Source organism: Euphorbia lathyris, chromosome 5 (genome assembly GCF_963576675.1).
Source record: "Euphorbia lathyris chromosome 5, ddEupLath1.1, whole genome shotgun sequence".
Taxonomy (NCBI): domain Eukaryota; kingdom Viridiplantae; phylum Streptophyta; class Magnoliopsida; order Malpighiales; family Euphorbiaceae; genus Euphorbia; species Euphorbia lathyris.
The window spans coordinates 32879589-32903022 of NC_088914.1; the positions used below are offsets into that span (position 1 = coordinate 32879589).

At 35.8% G+C, this 23434-nt stretch overlaps 3 protein-coding genes across 27 annotated transcripts; 2 read left to right on the forward strand and 1 right to left on the reverse strand.

The window, feature by feature from the left end:
* The first annotated feature begins 8327 nt into the window (after positions 1-8327).
* On the forward strand, positions 8328-12226 carry LOC136230483 (uncharacterized CRM domain-containing protein At3g25440, chloroplastic). 2 transcript variants are annotated; one of them, XM_066019561.1, is made up of 5 exons: positions 8328-8489; positions 8947-9270; positions 10350-10647; positions 10785-11192; positions 11513-12226. In XM_066019561.1, exons 2-5 carry the CDS (start codon positions 9140-9142, stop codon positions 12056-12058), a joined length of 1383 nt encoding a protein of 460 aa, XP_065875633.1. In that variant the 5' UTR covers positions 8328-8489; positions 8947-9139; the 3' UTR covers positions 12059-12226. The 2 variants fall into 2 exon arrangements, with proteins under 2 accessions (XP_065875633.1, XP_065875634.1); XM_066019562.1 differs by lacking the exon at positions 8328-8489 and having other exon boundaries at positions 9132-9270; positions 10328-10647.
* A 1400-nt stretch (positions 12227-13626) lies between these two features.
* On the reverse strand, positions 13627-19460 carry LOC136229455 (pentatricopeptide repeat-containing protein At3g22470, mitochondrial-like). 24 transcript variants are annotated; one of them, XM_066018264.1, is made up of 7 exons: positions 17453-19460; positions 16856-17041; positions 16380-16759; positions 16231-16308; positions 15405-15496; positions 14424-14583; positions 13627-14212 (listed from the first exon to the last, which is right to left on the reverse strand). In XM_066018264.1, the coding sequence occupies exon 1, from the start codon at positions 19338-19340 to the stop codon at positions 17493-17495; it is 1848 nt and encodes a 615-aa protein (XP_065874336.1). In that variant the 5' UTR covers positions 19341-19460; the 3' UTR covers positions 13627-14212; positions 14424-14583; positions 15405-15496; positions 16231-16308; positions 16380-16759; positions 16856-17041; positions 17453-17492. The 24 variants fall into 24 exon arrangements, with proteins under 24 accessions (XP_065874336.1, XP_065874335.1, XP_065874345.1 ...); XM_066018263.1 differs by having other exon boundaries at positions 15405-15502; XM_066018273.1 differs by having other exon boundaries at positions 15405-16759; positions 17453-18421; positions 18551-19460.
* Positions 19461-19655: 195 nt separating this feature from the next.
* On the forward strand, positions 19656-23065 carry LOC136228896 (protein FAR1-RELATED SEQUENCE 1). Its single transcript, XM_066017387.1, has 4 exons — positions 19656-19869; positions 20797-21257; positions 22639-22817; positions 22951-23065. Coding segments are annotated over exons 1-4 (741 nt in total). The 5' UTR covers positions 19656-19868; the 3' UTR covers positions 23051-23065.
* Positions 23066-23434: the final 369 nt, after the last annotated feature.

Consider the following 23434-nt stretch of genomic DNA (forward strand, 5'->3'; position numbering starts at 1 on the left):
GTTTTGTGGATGTTGCACCAAGCTCTCGAATTGCAGAAGTTATGTCAGATAGTTGTTCATATAGATTTTCATTACTTTCATCATCAGTAACATGACTTCTCTTCCTATGTGATCTTTTTCCAGAACTAACAGATGCTGCAGTCGCAGTGTCTTTTGATGTAGGCATCTCATCATACATACAAATATCATCTTCAGGCGCAGTACTATCTAAATCTATAGTCTCGTCCATGTTAATATTAGAGAAAGATTTCGCATAGGCACCTGTGGCAATATCTTTTCCAACAACAATTGCCATTTCATCATACATGACAATTTTTTTGTTTAAAAATTTGCCATGACTTGCATGTGCCTGTATAAAATATAAAAATAACATTCTTTATGTTTAGTTGGTTCAATATAGTAAACAGTAAAGAAATATATATGACATAAAATGATTTTCTTACCACAACTTCCTCATCAAAAACATGTTGCTCTGCCGTTATCATCTTCATGTTCTCATCCCACCCAACTCCACTCTTATTTTTAAGTGTAACAATAATCTTCCAATCTTTCTTTATAGTCCTCAAATGGTTTTCAACATGTTTAGGAAGACAAATAATTGTAAACTTTTCACTCACTTCTTGTGCAACACGAAGGAATGAGGCCGACTTGAATGTGGAAGATGGTTTGTTCCCCTTCATTGCCTCATCGGCAAGTATTTGAAGAGCTGTACTAGACATCAAAGTAGTCCATCTAAATTGCTTTCCTTTGCTCTTTCCATCTTTTTGTTGATCACCCATTGACATAAGCTAAAACAACACATACACATATATACACACTTATTCTTTAATCAATAGCTCAATTTCATAATAATAACCACTCAAAAGTACTTAAAATCAAAATAATACACAAAAGTAAAATAAATTCAAAACTAATGCCATAAATAAAGTAAACCCACAAATAAAGTCAGAAATTAAGCCACAAACAAAATAACAAACAAAGTGACAATACTAATTGTCTATTCTAATATAATCATTCCACATAGAGTTTACTATCATTTCTCTCTTTGTTGCCCATTCCCTATTTTCATTCATCTCTTCTCTTTGACTCAATTGAGATCTTTGAGTTGTCGGTCCACTTGTGTTGTTCACTTCCTCCATTATTACATCATCCGGATCAACTCCCATAGTATGATTATGTAAAATGCAACAAGCTAACACAACATTTACTTGTGTTTGGTAAGACCAAAATGGTCGAGAATCCAATACACGAAAGCGTGCCTTCAACAAACCAAACGTACGTTCAATAGAAGTTCGTAATGAAGAATGCCTCATATTATATAACTCCTTTTCGTTTTGAGGTAAGTTGCTAACACTTTCCATAAGATGGTATCGAACACCTCGAAATGGAGTTAAAACTCCATTTCTAATGCCATAACCGGCATCACCAAGATAATATTTACCTAAAACATTTACAAAAAAGTCATCAAAGTCTATTTTTTAATCATTGGAACGTGTTTTCAAATAATATTTGAAGATCCTACCTTCGGGAATCTTAAAATCTTTAGACAAAGCATCAGTCAATACACGAGAATCGTGTGCACTCCCTTCCCAACCAGCTAGCACATATGTAAACCGCAGATCAAAAGTAATACCTGCTAGCACATTTTGTGTTGTTTCTCGATTTTTTCCACGAAATTTTCCTTGAATTTCAGAAGGAACATTTGCTGGTACATGAGTACCATCAATTGCCCCGACACAATCCTAATAAAAAAATTATACTGAGTGAAATTATTATTCGTATTTTATTCATGTTTAGGATAAAAAAATAGGGAAAGACTTGTTGGTTACCTTAAAATAGGGATAAAATCTCCGATTGTTTGCAATTTGTATTGGACAGTCATATTCAGGATCCTTAATATACTGTTTGTATAATTTTAGAATTGCAGATAATACAATTCTGAAATATCGATGGACCGTTTCTATAGACCTAAAAAATCTTGCTCCAATAACCCTAAACCTAGTATTATGCCCAATCACTTGTAAGAACATCATCACTTGTTCTCTAACCGTCATATTTATTGTTGGTCGTATGAGATTTTGACTAGTGAGGATATCACAAAGTTTATAAAAGACTGCAGGTTTCATACGAAGTTGATCCGTACAATGCCTATCACCCCTTTCCAACACACTACTTATATAAAATTCCCTTTCAGAGTCTGCCTCTATACGAGGTTGTCTCGGTATTCTATTTCTTTTTCTTTTTTTAATAATTAGTTTTACAACAAGTATCACTGCAGCAGCAACACCACTCACTGCAGCGTTAATTCGGCTTTGATCCATCTACACATCACCAAATTGGAATCAATAGTTTTAAGAGAATGTTTAACCCAAAAACATACAAGCAAAGTCTAAGGATTAGGAATTATTGCAATTGTCAAAAGAATTATTGTGGTATTGTTATGAGAAGAGGTATGCACTAATTACACTAACATCTTTATTTAATTCTCTGTAAAGACATTAGTAATAATTCTCAGTTGGCAAAATAAAGCATCATATCTGAAATCGATTGAAGAAATGAAGGAGATGGACCAGAAGAAAGAGAAAGGGTTTTGTTATTCAATCTAACTCACCAAACGGAATACAATGGCTATATATATAGCCAGCCAACACATAGACAAATAACAGAAAAAACACACAATATCTAAAATAGTCCTTACAATACTAAAACAATACAATTTATTCCTTCAGCCTCCCCTCAAGTTGAAGTACTAGCAGCTTCAACTTGTCCTGCATTATTGACAGCATGCAAGTGCATCTTCAATAAAGTTCCTGCCATTTGAATGCCTGTAAGTGGCTTTGTAAACAAATCTGCCAGTTGATAAGCAGAACTCACAAATGGTGTGTAAATGAATCCTGATTCCATATGAGCTCTAACAATGTGACAATCAATCTCCACATGCTTCATCTTCTCATGGAAAACAGGGTTAGCGGCTATATGTATAGCTGCCTGATTATCACAGCTCAATGGTATTGGAAGGTCAAGTGTCATTTGAAACACATCCATCAAATAGGACAGCCACTTGATTTCACATGAAGCAATAGACATTGCTCCATATTCAGCTTCTGCTGAACTCTTACTACACACAGCTTGCTTCTTGGATTTCCAAGATATTAGACATTCTCCAATAAACATACAATACCCTGTAATGGATTTCCTTGTGACTTTGCATCTACCCCAGTCAGAATCACAATAAGCCTGCATTTGCTTTAAATTTGAGCTATTAGAATAGAACAACCCCAAATACATTGTACCTTTCAAATACTTCACTACATGTTTTGCTGCTTCCATTTGAATTTCAGTAGGCTCACTCATATACTGACTTAGTTGTTGGGTTATGAATGCTATGTCTGGTCTGGTAAAACCCAGGTATAAAAACCTGCCAACCAACTTTCTGAATTGCTCTGGCTCAGAACATAATGATGATTCTGCATCCACAACCAAACCACTATTAAAAGGGTTAGACACACTTGAACATTGAGTGAGGCCTGCATCTGCTATAAGATCCCTGATATATTTTCCTTGAGAAATGAGAAGTCCTTTCTCTGATCTGGCCAACTCTATGCCAAGGAAAAACTTAGCTTCTCCCATGTCTTTGATGGTAAAACAATCATCTAGTGCTTGCTTTACTTCATTAATCAAAACAATGGATGTACCTGTGATCAACACATCATCCACATAGACAATTAAAGCTAAGAAAACATTATCCCCACGTTTAGTAAATAGGCAATAATCATGGATGGATTTTTCAAACCCCAAGCTAATCAACTTATCAGAAAAAGCTTTATTCCACTGCCTGCCAGCTTGTTTGAGTCCATACAAGGACTTATTTAGCTTGCAAACCATGCCTTTTGCCTTCATATAACCCTCTGGTGGAGTCATGTACAACTCTTCATCTATATGGCCATGAAGATAGGCATTGTTAATGTCAACTTGTTGAATAGGCCAGTTATATGTTACAGCAACTGCCAAGAAAATTCTGACTGTAGTGACCTTAGTAACTGGAGAATAGCTGTCATGGTAGTCAATGCCAAATTGCTGATCATAGCCCCTTGCAACCAATCTAGCTTTAAATCTAGCTACAGTACCATCAGCAGCATACTTGACTTTGAAGAGCCATTTACAAGTAATTGCTCTTTTCCCTGCTGGGAGTGGCATTAGACTCCATGTTTGGTTCCTTTCTAAAGCTTCAATCTCTTGTTGCATAGCTGCTTCCCATTGTGGATGCCCCTGTGCCTCTCTGTAGTTCTTAGGCTCAAATTCCTTAGCAACATTAGCCAAACATAATAAGTAAGATTTGTTGTAGGTGAATAAACTGTCAGATGATGCTGTAAAAGCCTGATTAACAACAAAGTCCTGAAACCAGACTGGTTGTTGTGTATTCCTGGTGGATCTTCTTACTGGAACTATAGCTTGAGACCCAGTATGAGTGTATGATCCCTCTCCTGTATTTTCACTAATATGAATCCCCTCTAAATCAACAGATGGTGTCTCAGTATCAACTGTAGTCGGCACATTGATCAAAAGAGGGCTTTCCTGAGTTTCATCAGAACCATGACTCACATTAGCATATGGGAAGATGTCTTCAGAAAACTTGACATCTCTAGATATAAGCAATTGCCTGGTGGAAATACTATACATTTTCCATCCTTTCTGGCCCACTGCATTACCCAGATAGATGCATTTGCTTGCTCTATCATCAAATTTTCCTTTACTAGGATTAGTATTCAATACATATCCTTGACATCCAAAAACCTTCAGTGCATTCAATGGAGGTTCTTTACCATGTAACATATAGTATGGAGATTTCCAGTGTAGTACCTTAGTTGGAGACAGGTTGAGCAAAACTGTAGCGTGTGTCATAGCTTCCCCCCAAAACTGAACAGGTAGATCACCTTGTTTAAGCAATGCTCTAGCTACAGTAGTGAGGCTCCTGTGTCGCCTTTCCACCACACCATTTTGCTGTGGTGTGTAAACACATGTTTTCTGATGCAGGATGCCATGTTGCTTGAATAAATCTTGTGTAGACTGACTAACGAACTCAGTCCCATTATCAGACCTTATGTGCTTAACTGTGGTTGCATACTGTGTTTGCACCATTAGTATGAACTGATCAAGTAGACTGGTGACTTGATCCTTCGTCTTGAATAAGACAGTCCATATAACTCTAGTAAAATCATCCACCAGAGTTAGCATGTATCTGTTGCCAGTAAGAGAAACCTCTTTATATGCCCCCCAACAATCTGCATGAACAAGCTCAAAACTTCTTGTACTTTTAATCTCACTGACACCAAATGGTGATCTGACTTGCTTTGACCTCATGCACACATCACAACTATGAAAATCATCAGGCAAGTGTGAAACTAGACCCTGAATATGCATCAATTTTTCCTTGGACATATGTCCTAACCGTTTATGCCACAATTCAGCACTATCATCATCTTTAGCAAGCAAAACAAAACCAGCATCATCAAGGTAATACAAACCATTTCTTAAAACTCCTATAGCAAATGGCTTGTTATCTCTTATTTCTTGTAAAATACAACAAGATCCTTGAAAGCAAACTGAAATACCCTGATCTTGTAATAGTCTGCTAACAGACATCAAATTATGACAAAAACTAGGCACATACAAGACATTGAGCAATTTGAAGCCATTTTTTAACATAATTTCCCCCTTATACTGCACTAGTTCGGCTTCTCCAGTAGGTAGAAATATGTTTCTTGGATAGTCTAATTTCACAACATTATCAAGTAGCTCAAACATATATGTCATATGTGTTGAAGCTCCTGAATCCACTATCCAAGCTAGCTGACTACTATTTGCAGTTGTGATAGATTTGTTACCTGTGCAAGCACCAGCAAAAGCTGAGAATTCTGGCATGCTATTGGTCTGTGTAAATTTGCCTTTCAATTGTCTTTGTACCTCCCTCTGAACCATTTCTTGCACTAATTCAGACTTAGCTGGCATATTTGTATCCTCTTCAAAGTCCTCTAATGGAGATGAGCACCCAGCACTGTTGTCTTGCACAAGGTTGGCTTGATATTTGGCAGGACCAGTGAATCTCTTCCCCTTAAACCACTCAGGGTAGCCTTTTATTCTAAAACATTCAGATCGATCATGGCCTGATTTCTTACAGTAATTACATTGTTTATCTTCTTTGCTTCGATTTGTATTAGAACTGTAAGATCCTCTAGAAAAATTACTAGTATTCGATTTGGAGCCTTTGTTGTTTTGACTTCTTCCTCCTGTAGACATATTAACAAATTCTGACTGCATACTATCATCTGCATCTTGAGGCTTTTCAATTTTGGCTAACATTGAATAAGCTTTATACACTGGTGGAAAAGGATCCATTAACAATATTTGATCAATCACATGATTAAAATCAGTGTTTAAACCTGAGAGGAATTGCATTAGTTGCTCTTCATCCGCTTGACTCTGAGCATTTATGCGAGATGCACATGTACAGGCTACTGATGGCTTGATTTCAGCATACTCATCCCAGAGCCTCTTCAACTTGTTGAAATAATCCACTAATGTCATATTCCCTTGCTTCAATCCGTATATCTCCTTTCTCAATCTAAAAATGAGCGGTCCATTGCTTTCACCGTACCGTTTCTGAATCTCCAACCATAATCCTCTTGCCGTTTTTGCGAAAACAAATACAGGACCTAAATCCTTCGAAAGTGAGTTGAGAATCCAGGAGAATACTAGATCGTCGTCTTCTTTCCATTTCCAGTATGCATCAGATTTTTGATCCTCTGGAGCATCATCTTTTTCTATATGACTGAGCTTTCTCTTAGCGTTGATGGCTAACTTCATAGATCTGCGCCAGAGTATGAAATTTCTGCCATTAAGAGCAGTGCTCACAAGCACCAAGCTCGGATTGTCATTACTATTGTGTCCTTGAGTCGCCATTGTTGACGGTTTATCGAAATTATTTGAAGATTCCGATTCTGAAGAATTATTTGAAGATTCCGATTCTGAATCAGAGTTTCCTCTCTCCTCTTTGTTGTTTTTGAACGAAGTTGATTTCACAATCTCAGCAAAAGATTGTTGATGCTTCTTTGTCATAATCAACTTAGAATCGATGGAGAAATCTATGGATCATGAACCGGATTGCTCTGATACCATGAAATCGATTGAAGAAATGAAGGAGATGGACCAGAAGAAAGAGAAAGGGTTTTGTTATTCAATCTAACTCACCAAACGGAATACAATGGCTATATATATAGCCAGCCAACACATAGACAAATAACAGAAAAAACACACAATATCTAAAATAGTCCTTACAATACTAAAACAATACAATTTATTCCTTCAATATCCTTTTGATTAATTAGCTAAACAATGCATATTTTGATTTTAAATTCCTGTGTTAATTCTCAGTTGGCGGCATCTTTTGAGTGGATGCACTAACATCTTAAAATACATTAAACTATATTCCTATGCTAATCTCAGTTGGCGGCGGCATTACAGTATTTACGAAAACATGATTTTTTTTAATTAAAATCTTCTTTTTCTAAATTCTAATTCTAGGTTCATCGACTGAAAACTAGAATCTTCTTTTCTAAATCAAATACGATTGAATCATAATATCATATCATAAGCATTCATGGAAAATCCAAAAAAAATACCTTCGACTGCAAGAAGAACGGCGGAGAGACGACAGCGAGAAGAACGATAGAGAGATGACGGTGGAGAGACGACAACGAGAAGAACGATAGAGAGATGACAGCGAGAGACAACGGTAGAACAGATTGCCGGAACCTCTGTAGTCGAAGAACTGAAGAGGCGTTAGAAGTCTGTTTAGAGAGACAACGCGATATGCTTTACGTAAAATGTTTTACGCTTCCCAAAAGGGTAAAACGTTTTCTTTTTTTTTCAAAGGGTTTTCCAGTTGACTTGTAAAAAGTTTTCCTTTGACTTATTTTCCAGACCAAACAAACATTGGAAAATTCAGAAAATATTTTCCTGCATAATATTTTCCTGCACAACAGAACAGTTAAACTTGAGAGTCCGTCACGGTAAAATTCATTTTCATCCTCCCTCCGTGCAGGACGGATCTATACTGAGATCCAGAAGTTGAAAAATACCTAGGTACAAATTTTTGGAGTTTTCAAACTTGCCCCCATCCCGAAGGTTGAAGAAGGCTGAATTTAGATTAGGTTTTCGTTTTAATTTTTTTCTCCTGCTAATCAAAACGACGTCGTTCCACTAAGTGGAACAGCGTCGTTTTCATAAGTTGAGGGAGAGAAAAACGAAAACCTAATCTAAATTCAGTAAGTCCCCACCCTACCCAGCAAAGCAACCCGATCAAACCCCTAATTCAATTCCTAAATGGCTAGATAGGAGAAGTAATCGCAGGTTCAATCCCCAAATTCACTCATCACTCACCTCCTTTGATCAACTGTTAATGTTCCGTCCAGAGTTAATTTCTCTCAGAGGTAATTTGTTTCTTTCTTTGTTTGCTTCGATTCTTTTTCTTTGTTTCGATTCTGGAGGGTTTAATTGGAAGTTTGGTAGGTGTCTCCGGAGGTTTGCTTCGATTCCAGAGAGCGTCTAAAATAATTGTTGGCCTCCCCCATTTCTAAAATAATTTATTTCAAAAGCAGAGCAACAAAAACATGTGTACTATGTATGCAGGGATTTTACTCTATGTAAACATAACCAATTTGATTATACTCTTAGTCTATTACTATTATCATTCCTAAGTTGCACTGCTCTAATTTTAATCAGTATCACTTCTAAACAGAGACAATTATAAATTATAAAGTAAATTGTTAATTACCATTCAAAATTAAAGGGTTTTATAGACCTCTCTAAGGATTTGTGCAACTGTGAGATTACTTGTTCACTGTTATCTTCCTTTGGGCATAAATATTTAAGAGCATCAAACTGTAGGAAGAGGAAAAGGAGGTGCTCCCACTAGTTAAAAATCCTGGACCGGTCCCTGCCTCCGTGCATTGCTCGTTTGTCTGGAAACTCTCTTGAATGTTGGATAGCCTGAATTTGAAAGGAAAGGGTGGTGAATCGGAAAACAGACACTGCCATACAGCTTCAATTAGAGTTTTCAGGCGGCTGAAAAAACATAGAAATGGCGCTGCAGAGGGTTTTAGCGTCTAGGGCACCCATGGCGCTTTGCAAATCTCAACTGCTTAAGACTTTGGTGTCTACTCCTTCGCCTATGATTCCTTTCTTTCCCAATTCATTTCCATATAGAACAAGGTAACTCTATTTTGCTTGATTTTTTTTGCTAATTTTTCTTTTTGTTGCTTTTGGCTTTGCTTCTATTTGGATTGTATTTGCTTTTTACTTTTTTAGTTCAGATTCTTAATAGTGTTTCCTTTTTTCTTATGGAATTGCGATTATTTATTATGAGCTAATTAGTATTAAATAAATCTACCCATTTATTTGATAAGGTATGAAGATAATTTGACTAGGGAGTCTTCAATTTATGAGCAACTTGTTTGGCTAATTGTTTAGGCTAACAGTGCATACTGTGCAGACAAAACTTATGTCCTCCTTTCCTCCATCCTTGTCCATCTTGTGTCAAGTATTTATTAATCAGAATGTTTAACATCTTCCCAGTATCATTCACCCAATACCATTTCTCTGGATTCAGAACTTCTTCTTTCTGTTTTCCCCAGAAACATCTTAGGAACTTTTAACATTTGTTCTTAAAATAAATTTTTAAACACCATTTGTGGCAATTTAGAGTGCCTGATGTTTGGATTTAATGTATTTTCTAGACTAATACTATTTTCAATACTTTGCTTCCTTAACATAATTTGGAGGTTAGATCTTTATCACCTGCAGTTGTAAAAAGCCGTCTTATTTTGTTTATTAAAATTTAAAAATTTAGTTTCCATGTCTGTATTGTGTACTTTTTCTCGTTAAGTCTTCGATTCAATTCCTGTGACAGCAGAACTGGAGGAAATATGAATTCTGCAGGAATAAAATTTAAATATAACCATCATCGTCACCCATTGTTATCTGAAATTTCTTTTGCTTTGTAATGTGGAAATTTATTTATCATAATATGCATATTGAGCATTCTTCTAAATCTATTTATATGATGTATGTCTAATAATAATAATATGATTCTAAAAGAGGAAATAAAAAGAAAATTACTTTGGTATGGACTGTAGATTATACATGCGTTCAAGAATTTTGAAACCACAGCGAAGACAATGTTCAGATATTTTTCAGTGAACCTCAGTTCAAATTCTATTAAAACTCTTTTGGACATCATTCCAATCAAGATCAACTCACAGTGTATTAGCTTGATTGATGTCATCTGCAAGGGATTTTGCTCAGTCACCTGCTTTGGGGCCATTGTATACCATTGGAAACCCTGCATTTGTTGGGCGTCTGTGGATTCACTCTGGGCGAACAATGAGCCATGTTGACAAACTTGGGGAGCCATCAACTCAATCTGTGGAAAGTGGAGTTGTTAATGGTTCTAGTGGTGCTAAAGTTAAAAGGAAAAAGCTAAAAGGAAAACGAGCAGTTGTAAGGTGGCTAAAGTTCTTCAGGTGGAAAAAGAAGAAAGAGTATGAAAGAATGACAGCAGAAGAAAAACTTTTATACAAATTGAAAAAGGTCAGTTCATGTTCATTGAGACCTTCAAAAAAGATATTGCCTTCCTATTTAGATTCTTTAGCAGCATATTGTTCTTTTTTTTTTCTTGATTGGGGAGATGAAGATATTTATGATTCATCTTCTTTTTCTTCTTGCAGGCTCGAAATAAAGAGGAAAGGCTTGTTCAATCCTTGAAGAAGATTGAACCTGCAGAATCATCAGAAGCAACTCATGATCCAGAGATATTGACCCCAGAAGAGCACTTCTTCTTCTTGAAGATGGGGCTTAAGAGCAAGAACTATGTGCCGGTTGGAAGAAGAGGAATTTACCAGGGTGTAATTCTTAACATGCACTTGCACTGGAAGAAACACCAAACCCTTCAGGTAGTGGTGAAGACATTTACACCGGAGGAGGTCAAGGAGATTGCTGCTGAGTTAGCACGTTTAACAGGAGGAATCGTGCTAGATATTCATGAAGAGGACACAATAATCATGTATAGAGGCAAGAACTATTCTCAGCCACCTACAGAGATTATGTCACCGAGGGTCACTCTGCCCAGAAAGAAGGTTCCCCCTTTTCTTTCTGTAATCTTTAATTAATGATTCTAGGAACCAACAGAGTGAAGAAACAACATATTAACATGATACAATACTAAATTGCATTTTACTTAAGTTTTATGCCTGAACTCTATCACTAAGTAAATTTATCAATTGATAAATATTCACCATTTCTAAAAGAGCACTTCCAGATGGAACACAGACTAAGCTTGGATTAAGCCTCACATTTTTTTTTGTGTCTGAATGCTCATTAATTTTACAGAGTCAGCTTAATGCTTCAATAGTCATTGTCTGCTGATTTCTTTTATTTTTCTTATTGTTTTCTGCAGGCTTTGGATAAATCAAAGTACAGGGACGGGCTTCGGGCGCTGAGGAGATATATTCCTAGACTTGAGCAAGACCTGGAGTTACTCCGAGCACAGCCTAGAGCCAAATCTGAAACTGGAACTATTCCAGTTGAAGAAGTCCCTAAGACCAGCATTAATGGTGTCAATGGTGAGAGCATAACAAGCATACCGTGGAAGAGTTCAGAAAAGAGAGAAATTTTTTATGGGCAACAGGAATGCTCAGAGGATGAATGTGCTACAGATTTGGGTATGGTATCGGACTCGGAAGACCTATCAGATATTTTTGAGACAGACTCTGAAACAGAAAGTCAGGATGGAGCAAAACGACCGCTTTATTTGGATGAGTTTGAGAAGTTTCCTGCTCAAAGTAATGGAGAAGCTGAAGATTTTGAGGAGCACTTGCGCCAAGTAGCTTTAGAATCGAAAAAGTTGCAGTCATCTGAAAATAATGAATACTCACCTTCTTTTGATGATGTTGATAGAATGTTTCTGCGTGCTGCTTCTCTTTTAAAGAAAAAGAATAGGTAGGAGACATAAGTTAAAACTAAAGACCAATTTTAGTTTAAATTGATTGATCTTGGTCCAGAAACTTCTTTGTTTTCTGGATACTAATATGATCAATATTGAGGAGATATATGTGAAGCTGAGCCAATAAGCACGAGTATTTATTTCTAGTTTTGCATGATGGTTAAATTTTGTTTGTGTTTTTTTTTTCTGATTTATTTTAATTCATATGCTCAAATAAATAAACAAAAAGTTTATGGTTAATTATATACCTATAATTTAAAGACCATACACATTAGGATAGTTGAGTGTCAAAAATGTTATATGGTCTATGTATTAATTCTATATGATTATATTGATTATAAATGACAAAAACAATAACTGTGTCAAGTTGATTGTCTTTGTAATTGTGTTTTCATGTTGAATTTTTCACTTTAGTAATTCATGAGCTAATTTTTAGAGGAGTTTGTATCAAAATTCAAACTCCGAGGGCTTTTTGGTTCGCAAAATAGAGGGGAATAGAATAGCTATTCCTAAAAGGATAGCTATTTCCTTTTTTGGTTCAATTTTTTTTTTTGATGGAATAACTATTCAATGGAATTTCTATTCCTTGTTTTCATGTCATGGAATAGCTATTATTCGATTTATCCAAGAAATAACATATTTTTAATATTTCGTCAACAAAAAAAACATATTTTTAATATTGCATTTTTGTAATTTACAAAATTACCCTTCATTAAATCTTCAATCTACTCTTTAGCCAATTTCTCAAATCCTATAAATTTTGGCGAATCCATAATATATATCATAAATTATAAACAAACGTGAAAAATGAAAAAAATGAGTAAAACGTTAAAAAATATAAAAATACGAAACACGAAAAATGCGAATAAAGTGAACGTTACAAACACGAGAATATGCAAAAAAAAAAAAAAGCAAAAAACATGAAAACGTGAACAAACACGAAAAACAAGAAAACGCAAAAAAAGCAAACACGCAAAAAAACACAAAACAGGAATAACACAAAAAAGTGATAAAACATGAAATATTAAAAACGTGAAAAACACGAAAACGCGAAAAATGCTAAAACACAAAAACATGACAATAAGTGAAAAATACGATAAACATGAAAATGCGAAAAACGCAAATAAAACACGAAAACATGAAAAAATACGAAAAACATGAAAAATATACAATAATCAAGAAAATGTTTTATTATGAAATTCTCTCTTCTTCCTAAATAAGCAAGCTTTGCTAAAATTATCACAATAAAATATATGCGAACAATCACAATAAAATATACACTTCAATATCACCTAAGCATTAACAATCCCATTAGAATTGAATATGCAAGTGTACATAGTTGCATGCTCATAATGATGAATCTTATTGTCACAGTTAACTTTATAATTATGTGAATTGTTTTTGCTTTTGTAATTTCAAATTAAATTTTATCAACTACGTGGTCTCTTCTTTTTCATTCTATCTCATTGTTCTTTCTTGACAAGTATACATGCACAAGCAGTTAATGATCATCCATTAAGGCAATGCCACTATACTACGATGAATCAACCAGAAGACAGAACAGACAATTTACATAAAAGTGAAGACCTTTTATTCCAAAATTAAAATGGCCTACAAATCTGAAACCTAAAAAGTATTGACATTCACAGTTGATTCAAGTTAAAGTTAAATAGAAAAAGAAAGAGTGAGATAGCAATCAGTTAGCTGAACAATAGGGGAGAACAAATGTACACAACTACTAAAGGGCGGCCCGGTGCATTACGCATCCCCGCTTAAGCGAGGGTCCGGGGAGAGATCCCACCACAAGGGTGTACTGGGAGCCAGCCTTCCCCTGCCATTTTTTTTAGCAAGAGGCCGCTCCTAAGACTCGAACCCGTGACCTCTCAGTCACTTACCGTTGAGCCAAGGCTCGCCCTCAAATGTACACAACTACTATTTAACTTATTTGCAATCTGAATCCTCCTGCTGCTCATTTTCAACCTCTTTCAAATTGTTAACAACATTCTCAACTTCACTAGACAAGTGATTAGTATGTTCCTCAATATATGCCAACAACATATGCAATTGCTCCTGGTAAACAACACACTTGCGCTTACATCTTTGCCTCTCATTATTAAGCTCAATCATCAGTTCTCGTATTCTGTTGTCCTCATCCTGAATAACACACAATTTTCTGGTGAGTGAGGATGTTAGAGCAACACTAGAGAAAATGTCAACTACATAAATATGGATTAGATGGTTTTTGCCTGTGATTTGTCATCTGAAAACCCCATGGACATGAGGAACTCGGATATTTAGGTATTCAAAGACAGACAAGTATGAACAATTAGAACATCTATATGTCTATGATGAGAAAGATACACACCTCACTGACCAGATGTTTTGCAGATCCTCGCCAAGGCACTTTACTGGGGGACATTAATGTGTGATTATATTCTTTCACAAATTTGGTGACAACCCACTTATGTCCATCCCTTAAAGCTAGTCTTAACATTGCATGACAGCCTTTCTCGGAAAATATTTTCCTGCACAATATTTTCCACGGGCCTTAGTCTCAAAATTATCATAAATCATAACCAATAAGTAATGGAATTAACAAAGTACAAATTTAAACCCGCCAAAATCAGTTTCGTGAAGACTCAAACTATACCAGCACTTTCACAAACACCAAGAAGGACCCCATTTACACACATCATTCGCTTCTACCCTATATAAACAAATCTTCTACTTCATCAAACAAAGTCATTCGAGATTATTGCATCTTTAATGCCTGTAATTTCCCACTTAATGTTGAAGAAGGATTGCATCCTTTAATGGATGTTCTGCTTACCATCACTACATGCTTGTAGTTAAAGACTCCCTGCCATCCGCACCACAATAAATGGAGTTTTCAGAAAAAAACCTTCTAGTGGAGAAACTAAGGATAAGAGACATAGGGTCAAAGGCAGCAAAAAAATAAAAAATAGAAAAAGATCTTTCTGTGTATAATCCTGCATAATCTCGAATGCTATCAGTTTCGGTTTATAGACCAAATAATACATCACCCTTGAATCATTATGCGGCCTTAGGATAAATGTGTCACTAGATTGTCACCCACATTCCATGATATCATGATATGTTCATAAAACTGGAGACGCTAAAGCAAAAATCTGTGTCAGAAAATGGTTACCCACATTGAAGTAGATGTAACATTTATTTTTCCTTTGCTGCATGAACATACTAACAAGATTGAAACAGAGTGGTCCAAGAGCAATTGAATAGGTATAAATAAGGACCTACGTTTACATAAACAAGAAAAAATGACAAAAGAACAAGGCATAAGAGATGAAGAGGAGTTTAAGCTTACTTATGATGGAGATGTTTATCTATCTGTCTGGAGGAACAGCATACTGGAATAAATCTATATAAGAGCAAATCCAAGGCAACCATGTAGGTTTCCTGTTCCTTCATATAAAAGCCAATGCAGTTTATCAATGGTACTTTATTCATAAAAATGTTTCTTTTAGCACATCAAAATGTCATGAAACCAATTGAACTAAAAACTCAAGCTTATAGTTAAGGCTCAATCATATATCTTATATTAATCTCTGACACACCCCCACACGCTCCTGCCATGTGTTTTTAATTCCACAAATTAGTTAGGTTGCCAGGACTCGAACCCTCAACCGTTTGGTCCAAGAAGCTCTGATACCATGTCATGAAACCAATTGAACTAAAAACTCAAGCTTATAGTTAAGGCTCAATCATATATCTTATATTAATCTCTGACACAAAAAAATAACACATACTTCACAACTTTAAATGTGAGGCTACCTAGAGCATAATACAGTTCTAAGAAAACACAGACCAGTAACTGCGAAACTTTGACCTGTATGACCTTATAAAATAGTTCATCTATGCTTCTGCAAAAGCAGCCTGTTCTCTATGGAAGCTAATGCCATATTTTGAAGATACCCGTCACAAGTTTTAATTAATCGTGCCATTTAATTCACTATTATAAGAGAGAACATATACACCATTCTGGCCTTCAATAACTAGTTAGTCCAAGCATTTTATGGAAGGTAACAAGAGGTGCACTTGCACTTCAGGTGGAACTCACCTTTGGAGTTCTAAAATCACATAAATTTAGCGAAACAAATTTATTAAAAATACTATTTCTAAAGAAAAGGAACCTTTTTATCAGGATAGTCTTTTCTGGTGTTCACTATCCACTGGCATAGCAATTGAATGATTTAAAAACAAATGATCATCTGCAACCTTAAATATATTTGTTAAAAAGAATTAAAAGGCTATAGAAAAGATGTAGGGTGAAGATACCGACCACTGTACTGAGTCCTTCAGCCTATAACAAGCTAAGGATAATTATTGTCCTCTTAAATTTTGTAACAACCTGTTTTCCAGATTTCTCCATTTTAACCAGCATCGTTGCTTTGCAAACTTCTCATACACTGAATATTGGCTTATTATTTGATCAATTGTGCTCTTAAAATTAGAAGAGATACCCACCCTGTTCATTATATCCAAGTCGACCAGCAGGAGCGACAAGGTGATGTTACTCCCAGAGTTCAGTAACAAGTTGACTTGTAAGAATAAGTGCACGCTTTTGAAATGCACATATAAGCACATAGAAGGATCACAGTGTAGGATACCTGAATGAGGCGAAAAGATGGAGGAGATCATGCTAGTTGCTATTAAGAGAGCCTGCATTGTAGCCAATTCTATTATTCTGACATGATGACATAGACCAACTTAAGGAGGGTAAAAGACAAACTGTATTTTGTATATGCATGTAATTACCTACTTGCCATCTTGAGAAAAAAAACATTTGGATGAGTTAATGCCAGAGGGCTATGCAAGCTCGTTTGTTAAGGGATGCAGCAAGTCCTAGCAACCCTTCTTCTGTTGAGGCCTGTGCTGTTCGTGTCACCTAGTCTTAGAAGTTACTTTTCTTGCAAACATCCAAGGAAATTCCCACTTTTCTATCTGATTCAACAAAGAAATCAGAGTCTCAACATGTTTCATCCTAACAAGTGCATATAACAATGAATTAAATTCAACTACAAAAGCTAGTGAATTCATATTAAGAATCTTATGAAAGGAAACAAAGACCTCATCAAATTAAATTAACGTTTCAAACTACCTGAAAATTTGCCTTCATTCCAATATTTTTGATACAATAGAAGACGTCCATTCATACTCTGATTTTTCAATTCTATCTTTAGCATAGTTTTAATGTATCACATTACAAAACTTGAGCAATGTTAGAAATACAAATATTCCATCTAAGTTGATGCGCTTCTCTTTGTAGTATGTTTTGATACTGAAATCTAATTGAGATGAACTGGTAAACATTTTGTAAATAGGGTTAAAATTGAAATTTTCACTCTATATTACCTTGAAAAGCTTCCAAGATGAGTTTTTAACTCTTCAAAATTCACTGGATAATATAATACTCTATCAAGGCTGCTGTGGTATTATCCACAGAGAAGCCCTTGTGAAACATTTCCTGAATAAGTTCAACTGCCCATTGCAAATTCTTGCGCTGGAGAAATCCTTGGACAATCACATTATAGGAGGCACTATCTGGTGAGCAACCATAGTCTTCCATTTTCCTGAAGACGTCATATGCTTTATTCAACAATCCTTTGTTGCAAAGTCCGCCAATTATTATAGTGTATGTATTAACATTAGGCTGCAATCCTTCATCAGTAAGTCTAGAAAATAATACCTCCGCATCTTCAAGCCTTCCAGCTTTGCACATGTAATCAATAAGGATATTATAAATAACACAATTAGGCTTCAACATGCTTCTTTGCATATCACGAAATAAGTTTAATGCAACATCAAGACGCCCATGTTTACAAAAGCCACCAAGCAAAGTCCCATAAGTTACTATGTCTTGAGGATAGCCACATGCACACAAATTCTTGAAAAGCTCCAATGCTGCCCAAGGGTTTCCTGCATGGCATAAGCCATGTATAAGAGAGTTATAACTATAACTGTTAGGAATTAAACCTTTAAGAATCATATCCTCAAGAAACTGCTTTGCCTCGTTTATCCTTTTGTTCTTACAATAGCAATTAAGCAAGATATTATAACTACAAACATTAGGACTACAACCCTTACTTACCATCACATCGAACACTTTCCTAGCTTGATACATTTGATTATGCAAACAATATCCATTCATTAATGAATTGTAGGTGATGACATTAAGCTCTACACACCTTCGAATAATCATTCCAACATAGCATCGAGCCTTTTTCACCATTCCTTGTTTACAAAGTTGATCAACTAATATATTGTAAGTAACTATATTTGGTGCTACATTACTATACGCCATTTCGTTGAGCAACGCCAAAGCTTCGTTCCAGCAGCCCAATTTGCACAGACCATGAAATAAAGAATTGTAAGTCACAGCAGTAGGAAAAATGCCTTCATGCTTAATCTTTATGAAGAGTTCCAATGCTTCAGTAATCTGACTATACTTACAAAGGCAATCGATGATGGTATTATATGCCACCACATTAGGTTTACAACCTCTGTCATCCATTTTTTCAAACAAATCGAGCGCCTCATTGATTTTTCCAATTTTACATAGCGCATTAACAATCACATGATATGTATAGGCATCAGGTTCACAACTCCTCTCAGCCATTTTGTCAAGCAGATCAATTGCCACATTGATTTTTCCAACTCTACACAATCCATTCAAAATCGTAGTATAAGTATACACATCAGGTTGATATCCTAGTGCCACTATGTGATCAACAAAATCTACTGCTTCAGAAATCCTACTCTCCCTACATAATCCATTAATCAAAGTATCAAACATAACAATGTTAAGCTGAAAACCAAGTTTGGAAAATTTCGCCAGTACAGAGTATCCAAAATCCACATGATCTAACTGGCAGAAGCAATTAATCAAAATACTAGCAGTATAAGCATCAGGCGTAATTCCAGCCCATTCCATTTGTTTGAACAAAGCAATCACAGTCTCAAAATGCTTCATTCGGACTAGAGAAGACAATAATTTATTGAATTCAACAACAGGAGGAGGCGGATTCATATGAAGAAACTGATCATAACAAGCAACGATATTGTCAAACCCAGATTCAATATTAACACTCACTTTTCTAGAGTCGGAATCACGAGTATAGAAATGAGAAAAGGAACCAATCCTACCCAATAAATGATGAACCCAAGAACTGGTGAGAGCTGAAGCTGGAGCAGTAGCTGAAAAAACAGGTAGCACAAGCCGTAGTGTCGTCCTCCTTAGCATCAAAGATTCCTCAACCGACAGCTATTTGGAAGGAAAGGCCAATCCAAGGGCATAATTCTCGAAAAATTGGGCGATTTTGATGCATGCCAAAAGAGAATATACATTATCATTTTTTGAAGGGTTGAGTTTGGGTACAATTTTGTTTAAATTTTAATATTAGTTTAGAGTTAAGTTGGGTGACATTTATGTAATATTTTAAAGTTAAGCAGCCTTAAAGTTAATAAGGACGAATTTGAGTGCCATGAGTGTAATTTACTTAATTATATTATAGGAGGGGTTGTCCAGATGGCATCTTTTTATTCGTGTGAACTCAAAACTGTTCTGTACCCGAAAGCAGAAGATCCTTCCATCGTCTCTCCCACCAGTCGCCATTCGCCACCGCCGCACCATTGGTTCTTCCACTTTCACCGAGTCTCAGTTGTCTCTTGCATTCCCGAACTGAAGAAACAAAGTTTGAGAACCCCAACACAAGCTTTTTTTTTTATCATCTACAAACCCAATCCTCCTGCTATCGCCCTCTTAGTTCAAAGTGAGTATATTTGACACTCTGTGTCAATCCTTCGTTTCTTTTTTGACTTCTTGTTTTGTGTTTATGGCTCAATTAAGGAGAATAGAAGAGTCAATTTTTTCCTAATATTTTTTTGTTCGTTTATGTCGTATGGTTCTTGGGCTTTGGCTGCCTACTTAACTATTTTAATTAACACAAAAAATCTAGTAATTAAGCTGCTGTTTGGGCAACTGACAAAATCTGTTTAATCCAGGATTCGCTCCCTTTTATTAGATATGCTTTTCAATTTTATTGTTTGAATATCTTATTTAATGGGAGCACAGTTTTGAGATAAATGTGCCTAACTTGGATTTCTATAACTATGAATTATATAGCTTCTGTTTCTAACAATATCAAAATTTGAGGTCTGCAACATGCTTGAGTTCGATTTTTGCAATTCTTTTAATCAAAATTAGAACTTGGATCCTCCTTATTGATGAACATTTGAGATTTCTATACAATTTTTGGTGGCATGCATTTAAAACATGTATGTTGTGCTGGTCAGACCTATGGTTTTCTTAGATGCAACAATAGATTTTTGGAGTTAGTATGTCAATGTGCTCTAAAATGAGTTCATTGTTGATGGGTTATGAAATCAGATTCTAAACATCAGCTTGAAACAGCTAACACACTGCTATAACTTGATCATATTAAGCATCTTAATGTAAATGATTTCCAGGACAATTTGTGCAATCATTTAAACTTGATGTAATTTACAATACCGGTAGTAGTGTTATTTTTTTCTTCTATAGTGTTTGCAATTGCCCCCAATACACCCTTGTGGTGGGACCCCTCCCCGGACCCTCGCTCAGCGGGGACGTGTAATGCGACCGGGCCGCCCTTTTTTTTTTTTATAGTGTTTGCAATTGCATTTGAATTAACTAAAGTGTGTGCTATATCTTTTGATAGTGGATGAACACCCTTCTTCTATAAGTGAGGATGGGGACATGAGTAACATTATGGAGAATTCTAATGGTAAAGAGATAACAACTGAAGAAAGTTCCGTTATAGAACCATTTGTTGGAATGGAGTTTGAATCAGAAGAGGCTGCTAAGGTCTTCTACGACGCATATGCAACACATTTAGGCTTCATAATGCGTGTTGATGCCTTTCGAAGGTCAATGCGCGACGGGAAAGTTGTTTGGCGCAGGCTTGTGTGTAATAAAGAAGGATTCCGCAAGTTGAGGCCTAGAAGAAGTGAAAATAGGAAGCCCCGAGCAATAACACGAGAAGGATGCAAGGCCATGATAGTGGTGAAGAAAGAGAAAACAGGAAAATGGGTTGCAACAAGATTTGTAAAGGATCACAATCATCCACTGGTAGCTATACCTTCTAATGGTCGACGAAGTGTTCTTTTATCTCAAACACCAGTGAGTAATTATCTTCATACAAGAACTACAATTTCGTTGAACGAATTCATTCCCTTACTTTTTATTATTATTTTATTTTTTTTATCGAGTTTGCTTTGTAGTAGCTTAATTGTCATTAACTAGCATCTAAAGCCACGATAATTGTTTATTAAGTTCTAATGTTAGGCTCACTATTTTTATCAAATGTGCAACTGTTCTCTTGTGATATAAATCTAACCTTACGAGTAATTTTGATTGCTTTGTTTTCTTGGATGAGTTAATTTGATTGAATGCTTTATTTGAGTTGAGATCTTTTAATTTGCTTATAGATTATTTTAACTGGTTTATTTTGTTAGCGGGTTCATTTTAAAGTTTCGCATGCTTTGTCTGTGGAAAAACATCATGCTACTGATGCTGATGATAGACGCTCTTGAGGTGAAAAGACAAATGGCACTTAGGGGAAGGTTTGTAGTTAGTATGCAAGTGATCTCCATTTCATCGGAGTGAGTAGTTATTGTCACAGAGAGTGTCTGAAGGCTATATCCTCTAATCACTTTTACTGAATGTTGGGGTAAGCTTGAACATAGCCAGCCTTCTTTGAGTGAACCATGCTTTCTGTGGTACAACTAGCCTGGAATTGCCTTTTGTCGCCCTAAATCAGTCTCTACTTTCATTTTCCCTGTGGTGCAACCCTTGCTTATGCTTGCTGTTGCTGTAGCTTTTCGGTTTTCCTTTGTCAACTTATGCCATAAGCTTTTTTTTCCCCCAAGTAAACTCAGGCAGAAATTGTTACCATATCAGGCCGCGGGAACATCTTTGGGCCAGGCCATGTATATGCTTTAGCAAGGACTAACCTGGGATGTTCGGCTGGATTACTTCTGGAAATTTATGTCATTAACAATAAAATTTGGATTAGAGATAGGTTAGCCAAAGAAATTGTTATCAAAAATAAAAATTTTGTTGGATTAGGAGGAAGTTGGTTTATTTTGGTACAAGTTGTACCTTGTTTGGACAGCATTCCGCACCTTGATCCCCATTTCCCTATATGCGTGTAACCCAAAGTAACAAAGACAGATGGAGCCTAAAGTGTGCCATTCTTTGCTGTTGAATCGCTGAGGACGGAAGAGTTTGAGTTAGAATTTAAATGGAGATTTCCAGGTTCATGCGACATGGTGTTTTCAGTATATATATGGTTGATAATAAATCAGTAATTTAGTTGTGAAAATCTCCTTTAACCTTTGAACTTGAGGATGATAAAATACAACATCTAGATTTCCTACTAAATCCATCTAGCTTATTTATTTTCTTTAATTTTCAGTGTGAATATAGCTTGTATGCATTTTTGGCACCTGCGTTGATACAGTTATCTTTTACCATATGGTACGTGTTGTGTATTTTGTAGGATGAGAAAGATGTCAAGATACGGGAACTGACTGCTGAGCTGCAACGAGAGCGAAAGCGATCTGCAGCTTATCAAGAACAGTTAGATATAGTGTTGAGAGATATGGAGGATCATTCGCATCGGCTATCAAGAAACATTGAGGACATAGTGCAAAGTGTGAGAGAAATTGAATCAAAGAGGTAGACAGTAGTATAATTTAATGTATAGCTGTTACCATTAGAGAGATATAGTAGCTTTTCTTTTTTTTGTACAATTTCTGTGAGCTGCTATTATTTGTTTCCGTAATCTAGTTCAAACTTGTAAATTATGCAGAATGATCCTGTACTTTGCCATGAGAAAGTTCGAATGGAATTTGCTTATACTTCTAATGGAAATGTTTTCCCTTTTTGTTCTTTTTGCCTTACTTTTATAAGATAGTTCGAATGTATTATATGTATACCATTTAATTTTGGCTTGTCATGAAATAGACAAAATTTGAATGAGAAAGATCAATCTTATTCTCATTGTTGAGTGTGTTGGGTATGAGTTTGTTTGCCGTCTACAGTTGTATAGGTTATATCCTTGATGTATATATATGTGGGCATTTTTCTTCAATTAAAATATTTTTATGTTGTCTCTTACTTTACATGGAATACCATGTATTTACATTTGTTTTGGGTTTCTGAATTAAGATTTCAGAATTCAGAATTTGTTTTCTCTTCTCTTGAGTGCAGAATTTCTCGGTTTGTTTAGCTTCACTGTTCATGTCACTGCCTATTCCAGCAGGTAGCCTCTGCTCCGATATCGATGTTCCCTC

What these genes read in the sequence shown, in the direction of transcription:
- LOC136230483 (XM_066019561.1), top strand. Translation starts at nt 9,140, where the DNA reads ATGGCGCTGCAGAGGGTTTTAGCGTCTAGGGCACCCATGGCGCTTTGC. An exon ending in TCATTTCCATATAGAACAAG is followed by an intron (nt 9,271 to 10,349) that starts GTAACTCTATTT and finishes GTCATCTGCAAG; the next exon opens with GGATTTTGCTCAGTCACCTG. An exon ending in TCACTCTGCCCAGAAAGAAG is followed by an intron (nt 11,193 to 11,512) that starts GTTCCCCCTTTT and finishes TGTTTTCTGCAG; the next exon opens with GCTTTGGATAAATCAAAGTA.
- LOC136229455 (XM_066018271.1), bottom strand. Translation starts at nt 19,340, where the DNA reads ATGCTAAGGAGGACGACACTACGGCTTGTGCTACCTGTTTTTTCAGCT.
- LOC136228896 (XM_066017387.1), top strand. An exon ending in TTCTTTTATCTCAAACACCA is followed by an intron (nt 21,258 to 22,638) that starts GTGAGTAATTAT and finishes TGTATTTTGTAG; the next exon opens with GATGAGAAAGATGTCAAGAT. An exon ending in AGAGAAATTGAATCAAAGAG is followed by an intron (nt 22,818 to 22,950) that starts GTAGACAGTAGT and finishes TAAATTATGCAG; the next exon opens with AATGATCCTGTACTTTGCCA.